Source organism: Bos indicus x Bos taurus, chromosome 1 (assembly GCF_003369695.1).
Source record: "Bos indicus x Bos taurus breed Angus x Brahman F1 hybrid chromosome 1, Bos_hybrid_MaternalHap_v2.0, whole genome shotgun sequence".
Classification (NCBI taxonomy): Eukaryota; Metazoa; Chordata; class Mammalia; order Artiodactyla; family Bovidae; genus Bos; species Bos indicus x Bos taurus.
Window position 1 is genome coordinate 67,194,536 of NC_040076.1, and position 17,998 is coordinate 67,212,533.

The 17,998-nt window shown below is 50.3% G+C and overlaps 1 protein-coding gene across 1 annotated transcript in view; it reads left to right on the plus strand.

Annotated features, from left to right (window-relative positions):
* PDIA5 (protein disulfide isomerase family A member 5) overlaps positions 1-17,998 on the plus strand; it is a 92,831-nt gene that overhangs the window by 44,437 nt on the left and 30,396 nt on the right. The window contains exons 8-11 of the mRNA XM_027535606.1: positions 743-810; positions 7,685-7,776; positions 7,867-7,938; positions 14,244-14,380. Of these exons, the coding sequence (XP_027391407.1) occupies positions 743-810; positions 7,685-7,776; positions 7,867-7,938; positions 14,244-14,380 (369 nt within the window). The remainder of the gene's footprint in view (positions 1-742; positions 811-7,684; positions 7,777-7,866; positions 7,939-14,243; positions 14,381-17,998) is intronic.

The window sequence follows — 17,998 nt, forward strand, 5'->3', positions numbered from 1 at the left end:
GAGTCCCCCAGGTTGGGGGCTTCACCACCCAGGAGAGGAGTGTGACCGTAGTGGACCAGAGAGGGTAGAGCCAGAGACATCACAGAGAATGAACGGCAGTGTCAGTGCTGGAAGGGGCCTGAGGCCATCTGGTCCAAGCCCCCTCATTTGCCGGGAGGGGCAGTAGAGAGAGGAGGTGACCTGTCAGGGTCATCGGGCAGGTCAACGGAAGATAAGAATGGAGTGTCAGATCCTGGCCAGCGCTCGGCTGCCTCCTGTCATGGCGTGATTATCTGTTAATGAAGGAAAAGAGGCAAGAAATCCCCAAAGCCACTGTATGTGTGGTTGTACGTTTTCCCTCCTAATAGCATTTGCTCCAGGTTCATCTGCAGCCCCTGGCTGGGCAGCGAGGGGAGGCTTTCAGCTGTGCATGAAGCGGGTGCTCCCCTGGCTCTCTGGATTCCTGTTGAACTCTTAACCCGCTCTCAGTTACTCAGTGCTTTGCTCTTCCCCAGCCGCGTCAGGTTTGACAGTCCCGCACCTGTTGAGGGACTGCTGGGCTGGGTCCTGTTTCACGCCGTGGAGTTGGTCTGCTCTCGGGGACTGGGGCTTTTGCCTCTGAGGCTGTGTGTTCCCAGAGCCTGGGCGGTCCTGGCTTCTGGAAGTGGGATAAATGCTTGTTGGTAGAGGTGGGCCTGAAGGGAGAGAGGGCTGAGCACGGGGCCCATTGTAACCATTTCATTTCTCTCCTGCTGGTGACCAGGGTGCAGCGTGTGCAAGAGGATAATGCCACACTTCCAGAAGGCTGCAACCCAGCTGCGGGGCCAGTTCGTAAGTGAGGCACCAGGGGCCAGGCAGGGCTGGCTGCCGGCTCTCGACTTCTCCCTCTCACTTGGGGAGGTGGCAGGGGGAGGGGAGAGGGCACACTTTAAAATCATGAGAAGGACTTATTATGGCTGCCCCTGGCATGTGGTTCAGAGACCTATCCTCAGTGGATGTTGAAGACTCCTCCCCAGATTTCTGGGACCAGGAGAATTTGGGGCCCTTTGAAGGCCAGTGATGAAATAGCCAGGACGGTAGCAGGAAGCCCTGTGGTGTGCAGAGACCAGGGGCTGACTGTAGACCATCAGGGTCTACAATGCTGGGGGCTGGGCTCCAAGGCAGGCTGAGGCTCCGGATGCTGGGCAGCCTAGTGGCAAAGAAAGAGGGCACAGTGACCCTGGTGGTGGGCCCAGAGCACACGCGGGCCCACGAGGCAGCCTCCTGCCCAGGCATGTAGGGCTCTATGGTTCCAGAGGGACCAGGAGGGACATCGTCTATGGTGCAGGAGGGATGTCGGGACCTCAATGGAGCAAGGTGGTGGAGAGCTGGAGACCCAAACACACCAGTTCTCTGAAGAAGTGTGCAGGGGGAGTGGACAGGAGACAAGGTCACCTCAGGGTCACCCACCTTTGGGAGATGGGAAGGCGAGCCACAGAGAAAACGAGGAAACTTCAGAGAAGTAGGAGCGACCAGGATGGTCAGTGAGGAAGGAGGGCAGGCCAGGGTGGCCAGACCTCATCCAGGTCTGAGCATCAGTCACTGACCCTGCTCGTCTCTGTGTTTCTCCCGCTGCCTTGCCAGTCTTATCTCTTCTGTGCCATAGGTCTGTCCATTTTTGCACTTACCCCCAGCCACAGAGGTTTTGAGGTTTTTGTTTGGTTAGTTTTGGGTGTTTTGCCTTTTTTTTTTTTTTTTGCTTTTTGGTGGCAACAGAAAAATAACTGCTGACTCCTCTGGGAGCATGGAAAAGTCCATATGCCTTTCCTGAAAGGTAGTCGGGAGGTGCCATCTCAGTGGGGTAGGTCAGAGTGCTGCTACAGGACTTCTGAGATCTTAAAACTCATCCTGATCTTTATGGATCAAATTGGTGATTAGTTCAGAGTCAATTAAAAAAGTTTAACTGGCGGCCTCTGCTAGCCAGCCCCAGGATTGGGTTGCAAAGAGCCACGTGCTTTCTCTTCTGACCTCATTTCTTGGGTGACACCAGGGTCCTGCTTGTTCCTCACTAATGAATTTTTAGCAAGCTGCCTGGAGACGTTTGGCCCTGCAGCACACACATCACTCTGGGGAAGTTTCACTGCACATTCTGGGGCCTCAATACATACCATATTTTAAGATGATTTTGCCTGAAGGAAAGACATAATTACCTACAAGTTCTCACCTGCATAGGCTCCCCTTGTGGCTCAAATGATAAAGAATCTGCCTGCAATGCCGGAGACCTGGGTTCAATCCCTGATCAGGAAGATCCCCTGGAGGAGGGCATGGCAACCCACTCCAGTATTCTTGCCTGGAGACTCATGGACAGAGGAGCCTGGTGGGCTACAGTCCATGGGGTCGCAAAGAGTCAGACACAACTAAGCGACTTTCACTTTCTCACCCACATATCCTTAGACAACCACTCAGCTCACCCTCCAAACTCTGGTCCAGCCCCAGTCAGATCACAAATTAGCTGGCCAATCCCATCAAAGCAGGTAAGGTCTTGGTGCCAATTTCTAGCACCTACTAGAAGATTCTAGCTAATGCTGCATCTACCTGCCAAAAGCATTTTTCCAGGCCCCTCCCATGGTCCCCCAGAGCCTGTCCCTGCCTTGCATGGTCCTGTCTGCTCATCTTTGCTTATGTTCTGAATCACTGTATCCACAGTTGATGCTAATTATGAGAAGGTTTTCTAACTGAGAGATGAGTTTCTTGAGCATTTCTTCAGTACAGAGTATGGGCCAAGCACAGAGTAGGAGCCCAACACCCCTAATGAATCAAAGAATGGGCATGTGGCTTACCACCCCTGAGTACATTTTGTTAAGCTGTGTGTTTACATTAAAAGTGACATTCTCCTTTTTAAAGGAAGTCAGAGCATCAGTTCCTAGGGACAGAGGCAAAGTAGGAAGGATGTTTGTGGAACAAGGGCCTTCTTTTCTGGCCCTGAGTTCACACTAGGTTCATACAAGGCTCTACAACGTTTGCCCTGAAGATTACTTGTTAAGGGTTCAGTTCAGTTCAGTCGCTCAGTCGTGTCCGACTCTTTGCGACCGCATGAATCAAACGCCAGGCCTCCCCCCCATCACCAACTCCCGGAGTTTACTCAGACTCACGTCCATCGAGTCGGTGATACCTGCTTCCAAAAAAGGAAAGAAAGAAAGAAAAAACAAAACAAAACAGTGCTCGCTGCTCCTGTTTGGGCCCAGGTCAGAGGGTCTGGCCGACTGACCCCAGCTTTGGCCAGGTGTTAGTTGCCTCTGTGTTACGTGAACTCATCCATTTCTTTGCTTCTGAATTTTCTTACTTGGGGCTTGTTTTGTTCTTCTTTCCCTTTGGTTTCTTAGGAAAGTATCTTTTGAAAAGTTTTCACCTTTCCTAGCTCCATGAGGGGAAGGGTCCTCGCCACTATGAACATCACCTACTTCAGGAGGTCCTTCGAGGCCAGGGCTCATGGTTGCAGCCGTAGCCTCCGAAGAACAGGGCAGCCAGAGGGGTGGATTCCTTTTTGACCTCGAACCTGGGGCAGAGATGGACTGCTTGTTCCCTGAAATCGAAAGCTCACCCCCTCCACACTGCTGAAATCCACTGGTTAGCACCTCCTATCTTCTCTTTGTCTCTGTCATCTTTGAGCCCTCTTTGGCTGGCCCTGTGTGTGGCAGGGGCTAGAAACCTTCCTCCTTGACAGATTTCTTGGGAGGCATCCAATCTGATGATGTCATTAAGGTGGAAGCCAGGCTGGGTCAGGGATGCACAGCCTTTGCCATTTTCCAAACTCAGATCCTCCTCCTTTTTTTTGCTGTCACTGAGTCATCGCATTTGTCCCATCTAGTCCCGCTGATTGACACCCTTAGCAGCCAGCACAGCTGCCAGAACGAGCCCATGCCTGCCCACCTCCTCTTCCCAGCCTTGCCAGTTATCCACGTCCACACCAAGTCTTTTGTTAACCTTGGCCATGATGGGCCATCTGGGTGTAAATGGTGAAATGGGTTGGTCTTGGCAACAGGTTTGTGCAGAGCAGACTTTGCTGATGGCTGTTAATAACTGGCTGGGAGATCTTGGGGAAAGTAGCCCTGGAGGCTTCATTTCCCCATTCTTAAAATGGGGATGGATGATAACACCAGCCCTGCCTGCCTCACTGGGCTGTTGGAAGAGTGAATGGGCTGGTGCATGGGGACAGCTCTGTAACCTGCAGACACTTCACAGATACAGGTGATGGGCACCCCCCACCCCACTGCTCTGTGCTTGGTGTTCCTCACTGCATGGAGTGCTCCCAGGGTTCTGCTTTCCACTCTCTCTTCTTTCTTAGTAACACACTGGAATGAGGGCCTGACACTGTGCTCTCCTTGTCTTCTGCGGACTGTCCCTCAGTGGTTTTTGTCTGTGTCGGTAGCTCAATAAGAGGTAGCTCCGTGGAGACTGAGTCTCTAAGCTCGAAATGTGTCAGACTGCTTGCTTGACATCTTGGTCTGGATTTCTCTCCCTGGGTCCCAGATGCAGGGAGTCTAAAATATTTACTAAAATTCAGTGTCTTTCCATCTGGCAGGTGGCCAGCTTCCCTCCATGCCTCCTCCTGAGCACCACAGGCTCCTCTGCCAGGCTGTCACCATCCATCTCCCCCTCAGTACATCCTCCATCCGAGAAGAGACCTGCCCACCAGCCTGGGTCAGACCCCACTCAACCCACCCAGCGTGGCTGCTGTGACTGCTCACTTATCTCCCTGATCCCACAGCTTTCCCCTTACAACCCCCAGGAGCTCTCTGGCACCTCCTGAATAAAGTCCTGGTTTCTTAGACACTAAAGGCTGGTCCACAGCCTGAGCGAACCTGCCCACCTTCTCTCACTGCCTTCTCTTGTGTCCTGCAATTAAACCAACATGGTCCCCAGTTCTTGAGCTGCATCTTGGTTTGTCTTACCTCTGTTTTCTCTTTCTGGACTGTCTGTGGAAATCTTACCCTCCTTGACTACTCGCTCACATGCTCCTGTTTTGTGGAGTTTCTATGATTCTTCTGTGATTGTCCCCACAACCACGGGATGTGGGCTGGACAGGAGGAAGGCCATGTTGTGCCAGCTGACCGACCCGCAGCACACACGGTTCCGTGTCAGGCAGCCCTCACTTCTCTGTAGGCTGAGGTCAGTTCTGCCTCATTTGGAATCACAAACTCTAAAAAGTGCTTGTCAGTAGTTGTTCAAAAAATAATCACCTTGTTAACTAATAAATGCCCCCAAAGTAGTCAAAACTACTGCAAAAACCCAGAGAATTAAGACTTCATCACAAGCAAAGGTGGTTGACAAAGGCCACCTTCTGGGTGGGATTTGCTTTGCCTTAAGAGATGGATGCGTCTTCTGTGGTGGCCAAGAGAGGGGGTGTGGGCAACCTGAGCACAGGGCTAGAGGACTCAGGAGTCGGGGCCAGGAAAGCACAGTCTGGGCTCTGGGGATGTGAGCGGATTTGCAGAGCTTCTTAGTGGTATTCATATTAGTGGTGACAGCTAACAGATTCTGAGTGCTGTGGATACTTTGCTCGCACTGTCCCATTTAGTCTTCACAGAAGCCAGAAGACGGAGCTGCAGATGAGGAAACTGAGGTGCGCGAGGCAACTGTGACTTGCTCAAGGAGAACATCTGCTGAGAGGGGAGTTAGGCTTTAGCCCCAGCATCCTGACCCCCGAGCCCACACTGTGGTACATTTCCATCTTCAAGGTGCCCTAGACGGCGAAGAGTCCAGCTGCCTCCCTGTGCAGAGCTCTCAGACTGTGTCATTCCTGGGAGAATAAAAAATCTAGAGTCTAGCAAATGTACAATTAAGGGTTTTGTAGGAAAGAGGAATTAAAAAATGAGATAGGGACCATATGATCTTTGAGTGTGGAGTCAGACATTGGCCTCCATTCAGTGGAATTGAAGGGTTTTGTGCAGGGAAGTGATGTAATGAAAGAGGAGGATGTGAAAGATTAATCTTGTGAATGTGCACTGACAATGAGGAGATCAATTAAACATAAAAAAAGAACTTTAAAGTAGACAGTTATTACTGGAACTGGCTGCTGAATCAGTCTAGGGAAATGAGCAGAAGGGCTTTTAGAGGGTTCCAGAGCTTCTAAGTAAATCTATCTCAGGTTTATTTTCCCTGTATTCCTTGTAGCACCCCAAAATGGGATGGGAGGAAAAAAATCAGATTAGCAAGGATTTATTGTGCGTCTGCTTTATGTCAGAAACTGTGCTGGGTATTTAAAATGGTTGGTATGTTTAGCTGCCTTGTGGGATGGAGCTGCCAGAGGCCCAGGTGATTCCCACCACTGAGAATTTGGTAGGAAATAATGAATTTGAGCAGCAGTTTCGTGCTAAGTTTCTCAGTTGTGTTCAGCTCTTTGTGGCCCCATGTGACCTGTGAAGCTCCTCTGTTCGTGGGATTCTCTAGGCAAGAATAGTGGAGTGGGTAGCCACTTCCTTCTCCAGGGGTCTTCCTGATCCAGGGATTGAACCCAGGTGTCTGGTGTTGCAGGTGATTCTTTACTATCTGAGCCACCAGGGAAGCCCTCTGACTTGGGTCATCTCCTTCAGTTCTCTTAAGAACCCTATGATCTTCTCCTGAACCACATCTTCCAAACAAGGAACCTCAGGGAGGGTGACTTGCCCAAGGTCACACGACTGCCAAGTGGAAGCAGTCTTCTGAGTCAAGTTCACTGTCCACTGAGACTGCTCTTCCTCGTGTTCTCTCCATATGCCTCCTTATGTATTGTTCAGCAAAATTCCACTTCCTGGTTTCTCCTCTCTGCTTCTCTAACCACTCCTGGCTCTTTTGAACTTCTTCCCTCCCCTCTATGCTTTGTGGGAGTCTTCCTGCATCTGGTTGTGCTGTGTTCTCTTGTGATGACAGAGCCAAAGTCCTCTTTCCAGGCACCTGATCTGCCCTACAGGAAAAAGTTGCTGCTTTGGGAAAAGAGTTCCTGGGGACTCATTCTGGGTTGCTCTTAGCGTACAATCTTGTTGTCGGTAACACAGCTACTGAAGTTCCTTATCCATTCAGGGGTGTTGGCATATGTGGACCCCAGGACCCAGAGTATGTTCAGACTTCAGAGATGATGGTCAGGTCAGGCCATAGGTGATTGTCACCCGCAGGTCACCTAACAGGGTCTGAAGGGAGCAGAGTCAGGCAGGTGGGTCGTCCTGAGAACTACACACCCTCTGGCCACATGAGCTGTGTAATCTGAGAATGTGGTACATAAAGCCAGGCTGGACAGACTGAGGTGTCCAGGAAGGTGTCTGAGGACCCCGTGGAGTGACTGAGTGAAGAGTACACCCTTAGTTGACATGGGCAGAGAAAAGGCATAGTATGAACTTGGGAGGCAGTGGCCCTGCTCTCGGACCTGGTTGACCTTGGTAATGAGGCCAGGTTTCCTCTTTAGTCCTCAGAACTGTGTTTTGCTCTGGGATGATCTTCCCTGCAGGGCAGGCAGGAGGGAATGCCTGTCTGGGGGGCAACCCTCAGCCCAGATGCCTGTCTTTTCCAGAGAGCTCGGGCATTGTTCCTAGCTGGCTTGGAGGGCCTTGCTCCCCTCTGCACCACACGCATCAGTCTCTGAGGCTCAGTCCCCATCTGTTTCTGGTGGGACAGCTGAACGAGCAGTGTGTGGATGAAGTGAAGGGCGTCTGCGGGCAGAGAGTGGATGGGTCTGTTCTCCCTTTGCTCCCAGGTGCTGGCCGGGATGAATGTCTACCCCTCGGAATTTGAAAACATCAAGGAGGAGTACAGCGTGCGTGGCTACCCCACCATCTGCTATTTCGAGTAAGTCCCCTGCCTCCCTGTGGACGCTGCTCCCCCCACGATGGCGTCTGCCCCCTGGCTGAGCCCACGGTTTCTCCCCACGTTTCACAGGAAAGGACGGTTTCTGTTCCAGTATGACAGCTATGGGTCCACAGCTGAGGACATTGTGGAGTGGCTGAAGAAGTAAGTTGGCGTTTGCCTTGGTGGGGGTACCCAGAGGGAGGGGTATCTGCTGGGCCCCAGTATTTCCCTGGTCACAGGGCTCTGCCTGGTGGTTGGAAAGTGAATGAGGAAGGAAAGGACCATTTCTTGCTGCCCACACAGCTGATTGTGGGTAGCATCTAGGTGAGGGATCTGTGAGTGCAGGATGTGAAAGTTGGGAGAATTTCATGTGACTCACTGTGATGACTGCATTTCAGATAAGTTTTTTTTTTCCCCCCTTACTGTCTACCTGATGGATAGAAGCATTTCTCACCCAGGATGGCAGGTTTGAGAGAGGTTCCACTGCAGGTCTCTCTGAAAATAGAGTTGTCAGTCGAATGCTTATTTCAAACATAACACTTTGTATTAGGTGCTGTGAAGCTAAGAAGTGTCCTAATGCCTTATATTTGCAGACTGCTTTGCGGTTCACTGTGCATCCCTGCAGAGCGTTTCATAGCACCCCGTGATCCTGTTTGTAATGTGATTAGATCCTTACAACCCAAACCACCCCTGCCCCGCGCCCACCATGATAGATGTGTGACTTTTGTGTGATACTTGGACCCTGACCAGTGTGTTGGCTAGGGAGTCTGTCTCTCCCACCCCTTCTTCGTGGCTGGAGTTCTGACCACCCTGACACGCCCCAAGCACTCACCTGCTCTGGGCTCTGCAGTCATCGCCCATGTGTAGCTATTTGTGCACAGTCCTTGGAATAACAGCAGCGTTTTGGGGGCTCCACTTTGTGCCTGACTTTGTTCTAAGCACTTTATGTGGATTCTTAAGGAATCCTCAGAACAGATACTATTATCCTTATTTCATGATTTCATGAATGAGGTAACTAAGCAGAGTGATGGAGTGGCTCGTCCAAGCTCCTGACAGGCAGCAGGGCCAGGCTTGGCCCCGGGCAGCAGCTCCCCTGAGTTCTGGCTGGAGCCCCTCCTGTTTTACCCAGGTGCCAGCATGGTGGACATTTATTGGCATTATTACTGCACGGGCACAGGATTAAAGAATTAGTTATCCAAAGACATGGAGGTTGAAAATGTGTATTTTCAGAATGAGAAAGGAGGATAAATTTTGTACACACACACACACACAAAAACCACCAGAATCCACAGAAAACAAACTGTTTGATTCTAAAGGCTGGAACTCTCAATCTTCTGTTCCATGGGTTCCCAGGGGCCCAGGAGATAAAACAGCACAGCCAAACCATGTTTGCATGTTGTCTTTTGTTTCTTGGAAGCATTTTCACATCTCTGTCTCCATCTCTTACTTCAATTCCAGCCCGTGCCCAGGAAGGCAGCTCCCCATTATTCTGTACTCATTGTCTTAACCTGGGCCTTCACACCCCTGTTTTCCTTTTCATTTGATAATAAGCATGTCCTCTCCTCCAGCCAGACATGTCTCGCTCTGCATTGGGAGAAGGTTTCAACAAATGGCAATCTCATTTGTCACCAGAGCATAAAGTCTGTCTGCTTCCCTCCCCTTTCTCTAACCTTTTCTGGTTTCAAAATGCACTCATATCTTCTTGGAAGGATAAGGTTTATTATTTATTTTTTTAGAAAGTGTTCAGAACTGCTTGCTCTCCTAGACCAGGGGAGCATGTCAGTGGAGGCTCTGAGACAGGTTATTTTCTACCCTCGGGAACCCACTGCTCTGTCCCCACCCCACACACAGCCCCAGCCTGGTTCCTCCACCTTGTCCTGGGCTGGCGTCTCCCCATTTCCCACCTCTTCTCTCCTTGCCCCCCATGGAAAGGAGATCTTGTTAGCAGCTTTTGGTTCACCCTGGGTGTGCAGTCTCCACACTGAGGTTGATGGGGTAACTCTGGGGAAGGGAAGGCAGCCTCTGGGTACCCCTGGGCAACAGCTTCTCCAAATGCAGGACCATAGGCCACTCTCCCAGCATGGTGGGGGCAGAGAGGCTCTTCCTGAGGGGCCCCTCATGGACTGCCTCATCTCATGCCCCAACAAGATCTAGCAGTGCCATTGTGCTTCCAGTTAGCTAAATTTTTTTTTTCAAAGTCTTTTCTGATTTTAAGGGTATTCAGTGAGGTATGTTATTACCGGAAAACTCAAATATTTAGTTAAAGGGAAAAGTGGCCCCCTTATCCCACTACCCAGGAATAATGTGTTGTGGCATTTGGCATTTCCTTACAGATTCCCCCCAACAGATAGCCAGCTCTGTGTGTGTTTTTCCCTGGTACCAGGTGTTTTAAGTCTTTACCAGGTTTCCCCCACATCCTGGTTCGTGGGTCGCAGTGTTCCCACCTTTCCTGCTGCCCTGCACTTCTTCCCTGGGCCTCTCCATTGGCTGCTCATAGCTTACGGCAGCCAAATGCAGAAGGATGAGGAGGATGGTCCAGCCTTCCTAGTTCTCCAGATGACTCTCAGAAGCCCAGGAGAGAAGGGCCAAATGCTGCCCTGTGGCACATGACTCTGGCGAGTGGGCAGAGCAGGGCAGGGCATCCCTGTGTCGGAGCGCCCCGGGCTCTGGGGTGGTTGCAGTGATCCTGGCGGTTGTGCCGTCTTGTGCTCCCAGCAGCTGCATTTCTCATTCCGCTCTCTGCAGATTTCATGCTGCTGAGTTGGGCTTGGCAGGTAGAGTGTTCACAAGTGGCGATCAGTGTTGACCTGGCTATGCAGTTCTGCCTATGTATTTTTATATTAAGCAGAAGTGGATTGGAAACAAGCATAAAGTGTTCTTGACTTGTCCTGCTTTAAGTTGCCTCTTCTCTTCTCTGGCATGGGCGCCTCCCTCAGGCAAGGACCTGCTTTGTGTGCATTTCGCAGTCCTGGAGAGCCCGGGATTTAGGGTCACAGGATGGTAAGGGAATGGGAATGTCAGTGAACTGCCCCCAGCAGTTCCCTTTCAGTGTTGTTTTACCTCTAGGACAGGTGGAGTTACTGATGCTGCTTGAACACCTTAGAGAACAGGGCCTCAGTGTTACTGAGTCCAAGCTCGCTCTGCTTGCCTCACGACAGGCCCACGATTCCGAGAGATGAGGTGTTGAGGCGAGGAGGAAACTTTAATCCGGGAGCCAACTGACCAAGAAGATGGCAGACTAGGGCTTCAAAATAACCATCTTGTCAGGGCCTGGTTGCCAGGTTCTTTTATGGATCAGAGATGAGGGGGAGGTGAGGAAATAAAGTTATAAGACTGTTCAATCCTTGCAAATGTCCCCTAGAGTGGCAAGCCTCAGGCAGGGAGGGGAATGTGTTGGTTTCACTTCCTTACAGTCCTTCACAGGAGGCAGGCCATTATGTATGTTTATAATAACAAAAAAGGGTTAAAGTCACTGAAGCTGATCCTGTGTAAACTTAAAATTAACCTTTCGTGGTTACATCGACTCATTCTGAGGGCCCACTCTTGATTGAGTGATTCTTATGATTTAAGTTATGAGTGATGTCCAGGGACACCTGGGTAGCATTTTATACATTTACAAAGTATCTCAAGGCCATTGTCTGTCTGGATGTACCTGCAGGGCAGATGAAGAAGGGCCTGCACGTATGTTGATAGATGTTTTAAGTCGGACTGGTTGCCTCAGCCCCTAGAGCTGAAAGGTGGAGGAAACGACTCAGAGCCAGGTATTCTGACTCCTAGTCTGGCTCTTTCTCTCTTATCTGCTGTAGATAGGAGGTTCTTACTTCTGTTGAGCTGAAGTTTCCTTCTCTGGAGCTTCCATCTGGTGTTGGTTCTCCTTTATGGGGCTGTAGAAAATCAATCTTACTTTCTCTTCGCACTACAGTGTGAAATGTTTGAAGAAAACTATTATGTTCCCCTTGTCTCTTCTTCTCCTGGCTAGACACCTCCAGTTCCTTCAACGATTCTTCTCTCATTCCTGCATCGATTCAAAGAGTGTTTATCGCGTACCTGCCTTGTGGGAGGCGCAGGAAGTAGAGAGATGATCTAGAGGGAGCCCCTGTCTTTCAGGGGAGACACAGTAAAGGGCATGATTCAGTCATTGTGCCCTCTTACCGCTGTGCCTAGGTCTGCAGGCCCCTCCAGAAAGCAAACTTCCTACTGTCCACTGGGTGGGAGAGGGGCAGCCACCTGGCTGCTGGAGATCCCAAGGTCTCCCATTTCCAGTGCTGCGCCCCAGCCCCACTTCAAGGGGAGCCTCTGGTCCTCCGGAGCTTTTGCATGTTGGGGTAGTTCTTGGGTCCCTGCCCCCTCTGAGCACCCAGCACCTCTGGTTTCTGTCTTCTAAGAAAAGCAAACATTTTTTTGCTAAGTCAGTTTTCTAGCTTCTAAATTTGCACTGACCTCTTTTTCTCTCTTTGCTTTTGCTCCTGTGAGTTCATTACCTTTTTCTTTTTTAGCTCTTGTGATGTTATTTTAGTGGCTTTGGAGTGTGTCCTCCTCCATGTTTAATTAGAAAATTTTCAGTCGCCTTCATTTACTTGTACTGACACTAAGGCATGGCTTCTCCATTCTCTGTGTGTACTCTTGCTGGATTTTTAAAAATTATTTTAATTTTAGAATAGATTCCATTCACATAATTTAAATAATTTTTTAAAAGATACTTAAAAATTATGCATTGACGTCTTCTTTTTACCTGTTTCCTCCATCCTATTCTCCCTCCCACCCCCTAGAGGTAGCAACTTTAATTAGTTTCCTTATGCCGACGCATGCAAATATGAATAAGTATTTTTTATCTCTCTCTATTTTACGCAAAAGTTAGCATATTATGGCCTGTTGTGTCTGACCCTGCAGTCTACATGAGAGTGTAGGGAGCTTCGTTGTCCCCCTGCACCATGCTCAGCCCTCTGGGGTCCTGATGGACTGCAATTTACCTAAGCAGTTTATATACCAGTGGGTACTGGGTTCTTCCAGTCTTTGCTATAACAAATCATCTCTAATAAATACCTTGGAATGTGTATAATTCTGACCATGTCCAGGTATATTGAAAAAATAAATTCCCTGAAGTGGAATTGGTGATGCTTTCAGGAATTGGTATTGAGTCTGTGTATGGGAGCCTAGGTTTCCTGGTGTTGGGAATGCTGAATGGCTGGCGGTGACTCATTCTAAAGCTTGATTTTGCCATCAGCCCCGTCTAACGTTGGATGTACATGGGCTCAGAGTGGTTTGACCCTCTCCCTGCTACTTCCCATTGCTGAGACCACCAGTGGGGCCTAGTCAAGAGCACCAGAGAGGGTTTCTGAAGGTGCTGTCAGACCCAGGCTCTGCCGTGGGGCAGGGGTGGCAGGTTCCACTGCGTCAGCCACACGGGAGGATGGCAGCTTCCATTGTTTGGGCCACATTGCTCTCATGACTTTTCAGTCCTGGCCGCTGGAACTTTGCACTTTTTCTTTTTTACTGTAGGCTCTCAAAGGCAGGAAGCAATGGTTGTCTTTTCACATTTGTCACCTTAAAGGGTATTTTTTCAAAGTAACGATTAAGGTGGCTCTGGCGAAGGTGTTCATAAAGCATCAGGGAGTTTGTGTCACTGGCAGACTTACCCTTGGCTTTGAAGCGAGAGAGGGCAGCTGTGAGCCTCCCCCACTGTAACAGCTGGTGATGTATATGTCAGCACACAACTGTCCCAGGTGGGGCGGGCTCCAGGGAGGTGGGCCACCACCCTGAGGTTTTGCAGCTCATGGTGGCAACAGGGATTTGACCTGACCTCTGACCCTGGCCCTTTCTGCTAGAACATTCAGAGAACTTTGTTTCTGGTCTTGAGGAAGGGTTCCTACTGTGGGTGTGTTCTCATAGATAAGGAGCCCCCAGCCTTGTTTACCTGGGCCCCACTCTTTCTCATTACGACCCTCCTCCCACACTGGTTGGTGAACACCTCTCAATCCCCTCTCCACCCCCAGTCCTTCCCTGATACTTGGTCTTTCTCAAGACCCCTGGCCTCTCTCTCTCCTCCTCACCCACCACCCCTCCCCTCTTATTCCCTCTACTTCTCACCCCTCAGCCTGTGGGCACCACTCAGCACAACAGTTAGCTTTGTCAGAGGTCACTCTTTGTTGCCATAGTTTATATTCTTGCCAGTTGGCTAAAGTGCTAGTGAATCCCCCCACCCCACCCTGATCATGGGGAGGAAGTGAGGTTTCCTGACCTGACTAGAGAGCCACAGCTGGAAGCCACTGTTTGCCAGAGGATATCAGCTGAGCACCTCTGGGCTCTTGAGGGGATGATGGAGGTGGGCAGGGCCGAGGAGTCCCCCACCCCCTGCTCCCCCGGGGGGTCGCGGGGAGCCCCTGAAGCAGGCTGTGTGAGCCAGTGGGGGTGAGGGCTTCACCGGCCCCGGAGTGTGCTCTGAGCTCTGCCTGTTTTTGGTCTTCCAGTCCGCAGCCGCCACAGCCCCAGGTCCCCGAGACTCCCTGGGCAGATGAGGGCGGCTCCGTTTATCACCTGAGCGATGAAGACTTTGACCAGTTTGTGAAGGAACACTCCTCTGTGCTCGTCATGTTCCACGCCCCATGTGAGTGGAACCTTGCTCCTCCCCGCCACAGCCTCTCTCCCTCGGCTCAGAGTGGACACCTCTCTCAGCCTTTAGCTGTTTACCTAGAGCAGCAGTCATCCCTTAGCTTGCAGGTGGGGACACTGAGGCCCTGAGAGAGCCTGTATCTTGTCCAGTAGTTGAAAGGGCACAGTGAAGCCAGGGCTGGAGCCTCAGTCCCCACAGCACCTAGAACCCCTTCTTTCTGTTTCACCTGGTATCCGTCACAGCCTGCAGTGGCCGTTGTGGATCAAGGGAAGAAAAACCTGAATCCTGTAAAATGCGTTTGCAATATTGACCGACAACCCTGTAGCTCAGGGTTTTTCTAGGCCAGTGTCCTTCCCATTCCCATGAAGGATAGAAATGGATTGTAATTCCTTTCTAAGAGAGAGAAGGCTGCTCCTGGAAAGATGAGCAAGGGATGACAACCCCTGGCCACAGAGTTCCTGGGAGCAGCTTCTGGGAAAAACGGGCCCATCCTAATGGGTGATGAAGCTGGGTCCCCAGCACCCTGGGACAGGATACATGTGTGGGGTGCTCTTCTCTTATAGCTTCTTGCCAGCTCTTCGGCCCAGTGATGGTGGGTAAGGGATTGTGAAAGAGGAGAAGAAGCAAAAATAACTTCTGCACAGATCAGTGTCATAATTGCCAGTCCACAGAGGCATCTTTAGTGGGAGATTACTCTATTAATTGTCTTAGTCATAGAGATCTTTCTGCTGTTGATTGTGATTTGCTCTGTGGCGACAAAGTGGCTGCCCACAGGGCCATCTCCTTCTGTCTCACCCACAGTGCTGCAAAGCAAATACGATTAACTCCACTTTACAGACCAGTAGACAGTCATATGGAGAAATGGCACTGCTCTTTGAGTCCTATACCGCTGAGCCCTGGCCTTCCCACACTCTGCTTCCCTGCAGTATCACAGGGGTTTGGTTAATTAGCAATTGTTCATAAGTAGACCACTCCTGGGGATTTCCCCAAGTCCGTCTTATAAGTGCCAAATTCTGAAGAGAATCCAAAGGAAAATTATTGGCCTTTCTCCTGGAAAACGACCCCCCCAAAACCCTTTAAAAAACCCCCAAATTTCAAAGGGCTTCTGATTAATGGCAGTGACAGAGAGGGCCCTAGGAGCATGTCACCCCAGCCCTGCCAAGGCTCAGTCCCTGTGGCTGGAGGAACCCTGATGAATGAACATCCTCCAGATAGCACGGCAGCCCTCTGCCTGCTGAGATACACTCTCCCAGCCAGTCTCAGATTTGCTAATGAAAGCAAGTCTTACGGGAAGTCAGGCTGCATCCAGAGCTGAACCCACCCTGCCCCAGTTCCTGCCCCAGTGGTAGAGGCAGAACCCGGGCTCACTGTTTTCAGTTCCTTCCTGGGAACTTCACCCCGCATGTCGGTGCTTCTTGTCTGTGCCAGAGAGAGCCCTCTGGCTCCTGGAAGATTACAGAGTGGTTTGACAGTGCTTAATGCATCAGAGTATGAAAAGTACGTGTTCCCTTTGATGAATCCTAACATGTACCTGACAGATTGGAATTGTTTAATAATTGTTTATTAGTTGTTGTTTAGTCCATAAATCATGTCTGAGGCTTTGCAACCTCCTGGATTGCAGCCCACCAGGTTTCCTCTATCCATGGGATTTTTCAGCCAAGAATACTGTAGTGGGTTGCCATTTCCTCCTGCAGGGGATCTTCCCAACCCAGGGATCGAACCCACATCTCCTTCATTGGCAGGCAGATTCTTTACTGCTGAGCCACTGCTGCTGCTGCTGCTAAGTCACTTCAGTCGTGTCCAACTCTGTGCGACCCCATAGACAGCAGCCTACCAGGATCCCCCATCCCTGGGATTCTCCAGGCAAGATCACTGGAGTGGGTTGCCATTTCCTTCTCCAGTGCATGAAAGTGGAAAGTGAAAGTAGGAAGTCACTTGGTCATGTCCGACTCTCAGCGACCCCTTGGACTGTAGCCCACCGGGCTCCTCCGTCCATGGGATTTTCCAGGCAAGAGTACTGGAGTGGATTGCCATTGCCTTCTCTGGCTGAGCCACTAGGGAAACCCAATTGTTTATTAAGCCCCCCCCCCCCTTTTTTTTTTTTTATAGAACCCTGTTTGCAAACTGGGAAAATTTTTGTCTGTATTCTTTCTTGTACTCTTAGGTTGTAAGGAATTCATTGTAGTAGCAGATGCTGGCAGGGTCTGGGCCCCAGAGCCTGGCTATTGAGTTCTTCCCTGCCCTCTCCCCTTGCAATGCACCCACCTGGCTCCCTGAACCAGAGTGATCATCACTTCCGCATCTAAGTCATCTATGGGCATAGAGTAAGGGCTTAATGAATGAGAAAACGAACAAATGAGGTTGTTGAGACCTAAATTAGAAAATGAGAACTAGAAACCAGATGGCAGCCTTTTGTTTCCCCATTAGTCATTGTGAATGAGTATTATGAATACCAGCCCTGTTGAGGCTGTTCCAGCTTCAGACTTAACAAATGAAAAGAGCTGAGATTTTGCTTGTTCAGTTCAGTCGCTCAGTCGTGTCCGACTCTTTGCAACCCCATGGACTGCAGTACCCCAGGTCTCCCTGTCCATCACTAATTCCTGGAGTTTATTCAAACCCGTATCCATTGGATCAGTGATGCCATCCAACCATCTCATCCTCTGTCGTCCCCTTCTTCCGCCTTCAATCTTTCCCAACATCAGGTCTTTTCAAATGAGTCAGCTCTTCACACCAGGTGGCCAAAGAATTGGAGTTTCGCTTGTTAGGTGTCTGCAGATCACAGACCCTACATTCTCTAACAAGGTGTTTGCCTGTCCCCTGCGCACGTGTGCACGTGTGTGTGTGTTTCTGCTGGACTATCAGAGTGACAGGGCCAGGGCAAAAGCCCGAGGTGAAGCTCCCTGAGGAACTGCCCATTTAAATTCCCATCTGATGGATGTGGCTCCACATTAAATAATCTCTCTACAGAGTCCTCCTTCTCTATCTAGGTGCCTGGGCTTTAGAAGGGATGGAATGCACACTGTTTCGAGGGGAATCTGAGCCCAGGAGGTTGACAGACAGCAGGGTCCCTTAGCTGCCTAGCTGTGTATCTTATACTGGAGTGCTCCCGAGAACCCACCCTGATCAGGAGACCACTTCTGTGATATTTGAGGGACCTAGAGAAAAGGACAAATGTCAGAAGGCCGGAGATTGCGCTGCTGGCTCAGGGTTCCCAAGCAAATATTTAAAAAAACGTGAGTTCTGGAAATCACAGTATTATAGGTGCCAATCCCAGACCATATAGGGAGTGGTTAAGAAACAGACCATTTTGGAGACCTAGGAACACTAGTTGGGATCTATCAACATAGAAGACCACGGATTCTACTCAGGATTGTCATAAGCTTGGTTTGTTTCCTAGTATGGGATTGCCAGGTTGATGAGTTAGTGTGTCTTTCTTTTATCAAAGGTGAGTTGCTATTTTCCCAAGTGCCACTGGGAGAACTGGGCAGGGTGGGGCCACCCCGAGCGGAACACCTCCCTTGGTGCTATGTGACTGTGAGTTTGGCCTGGTTCTGTCTAGAGGGTGCTACTTGTTTTTTAATCAGCACTTTTGTTGAAACTATAAAAAAAAAA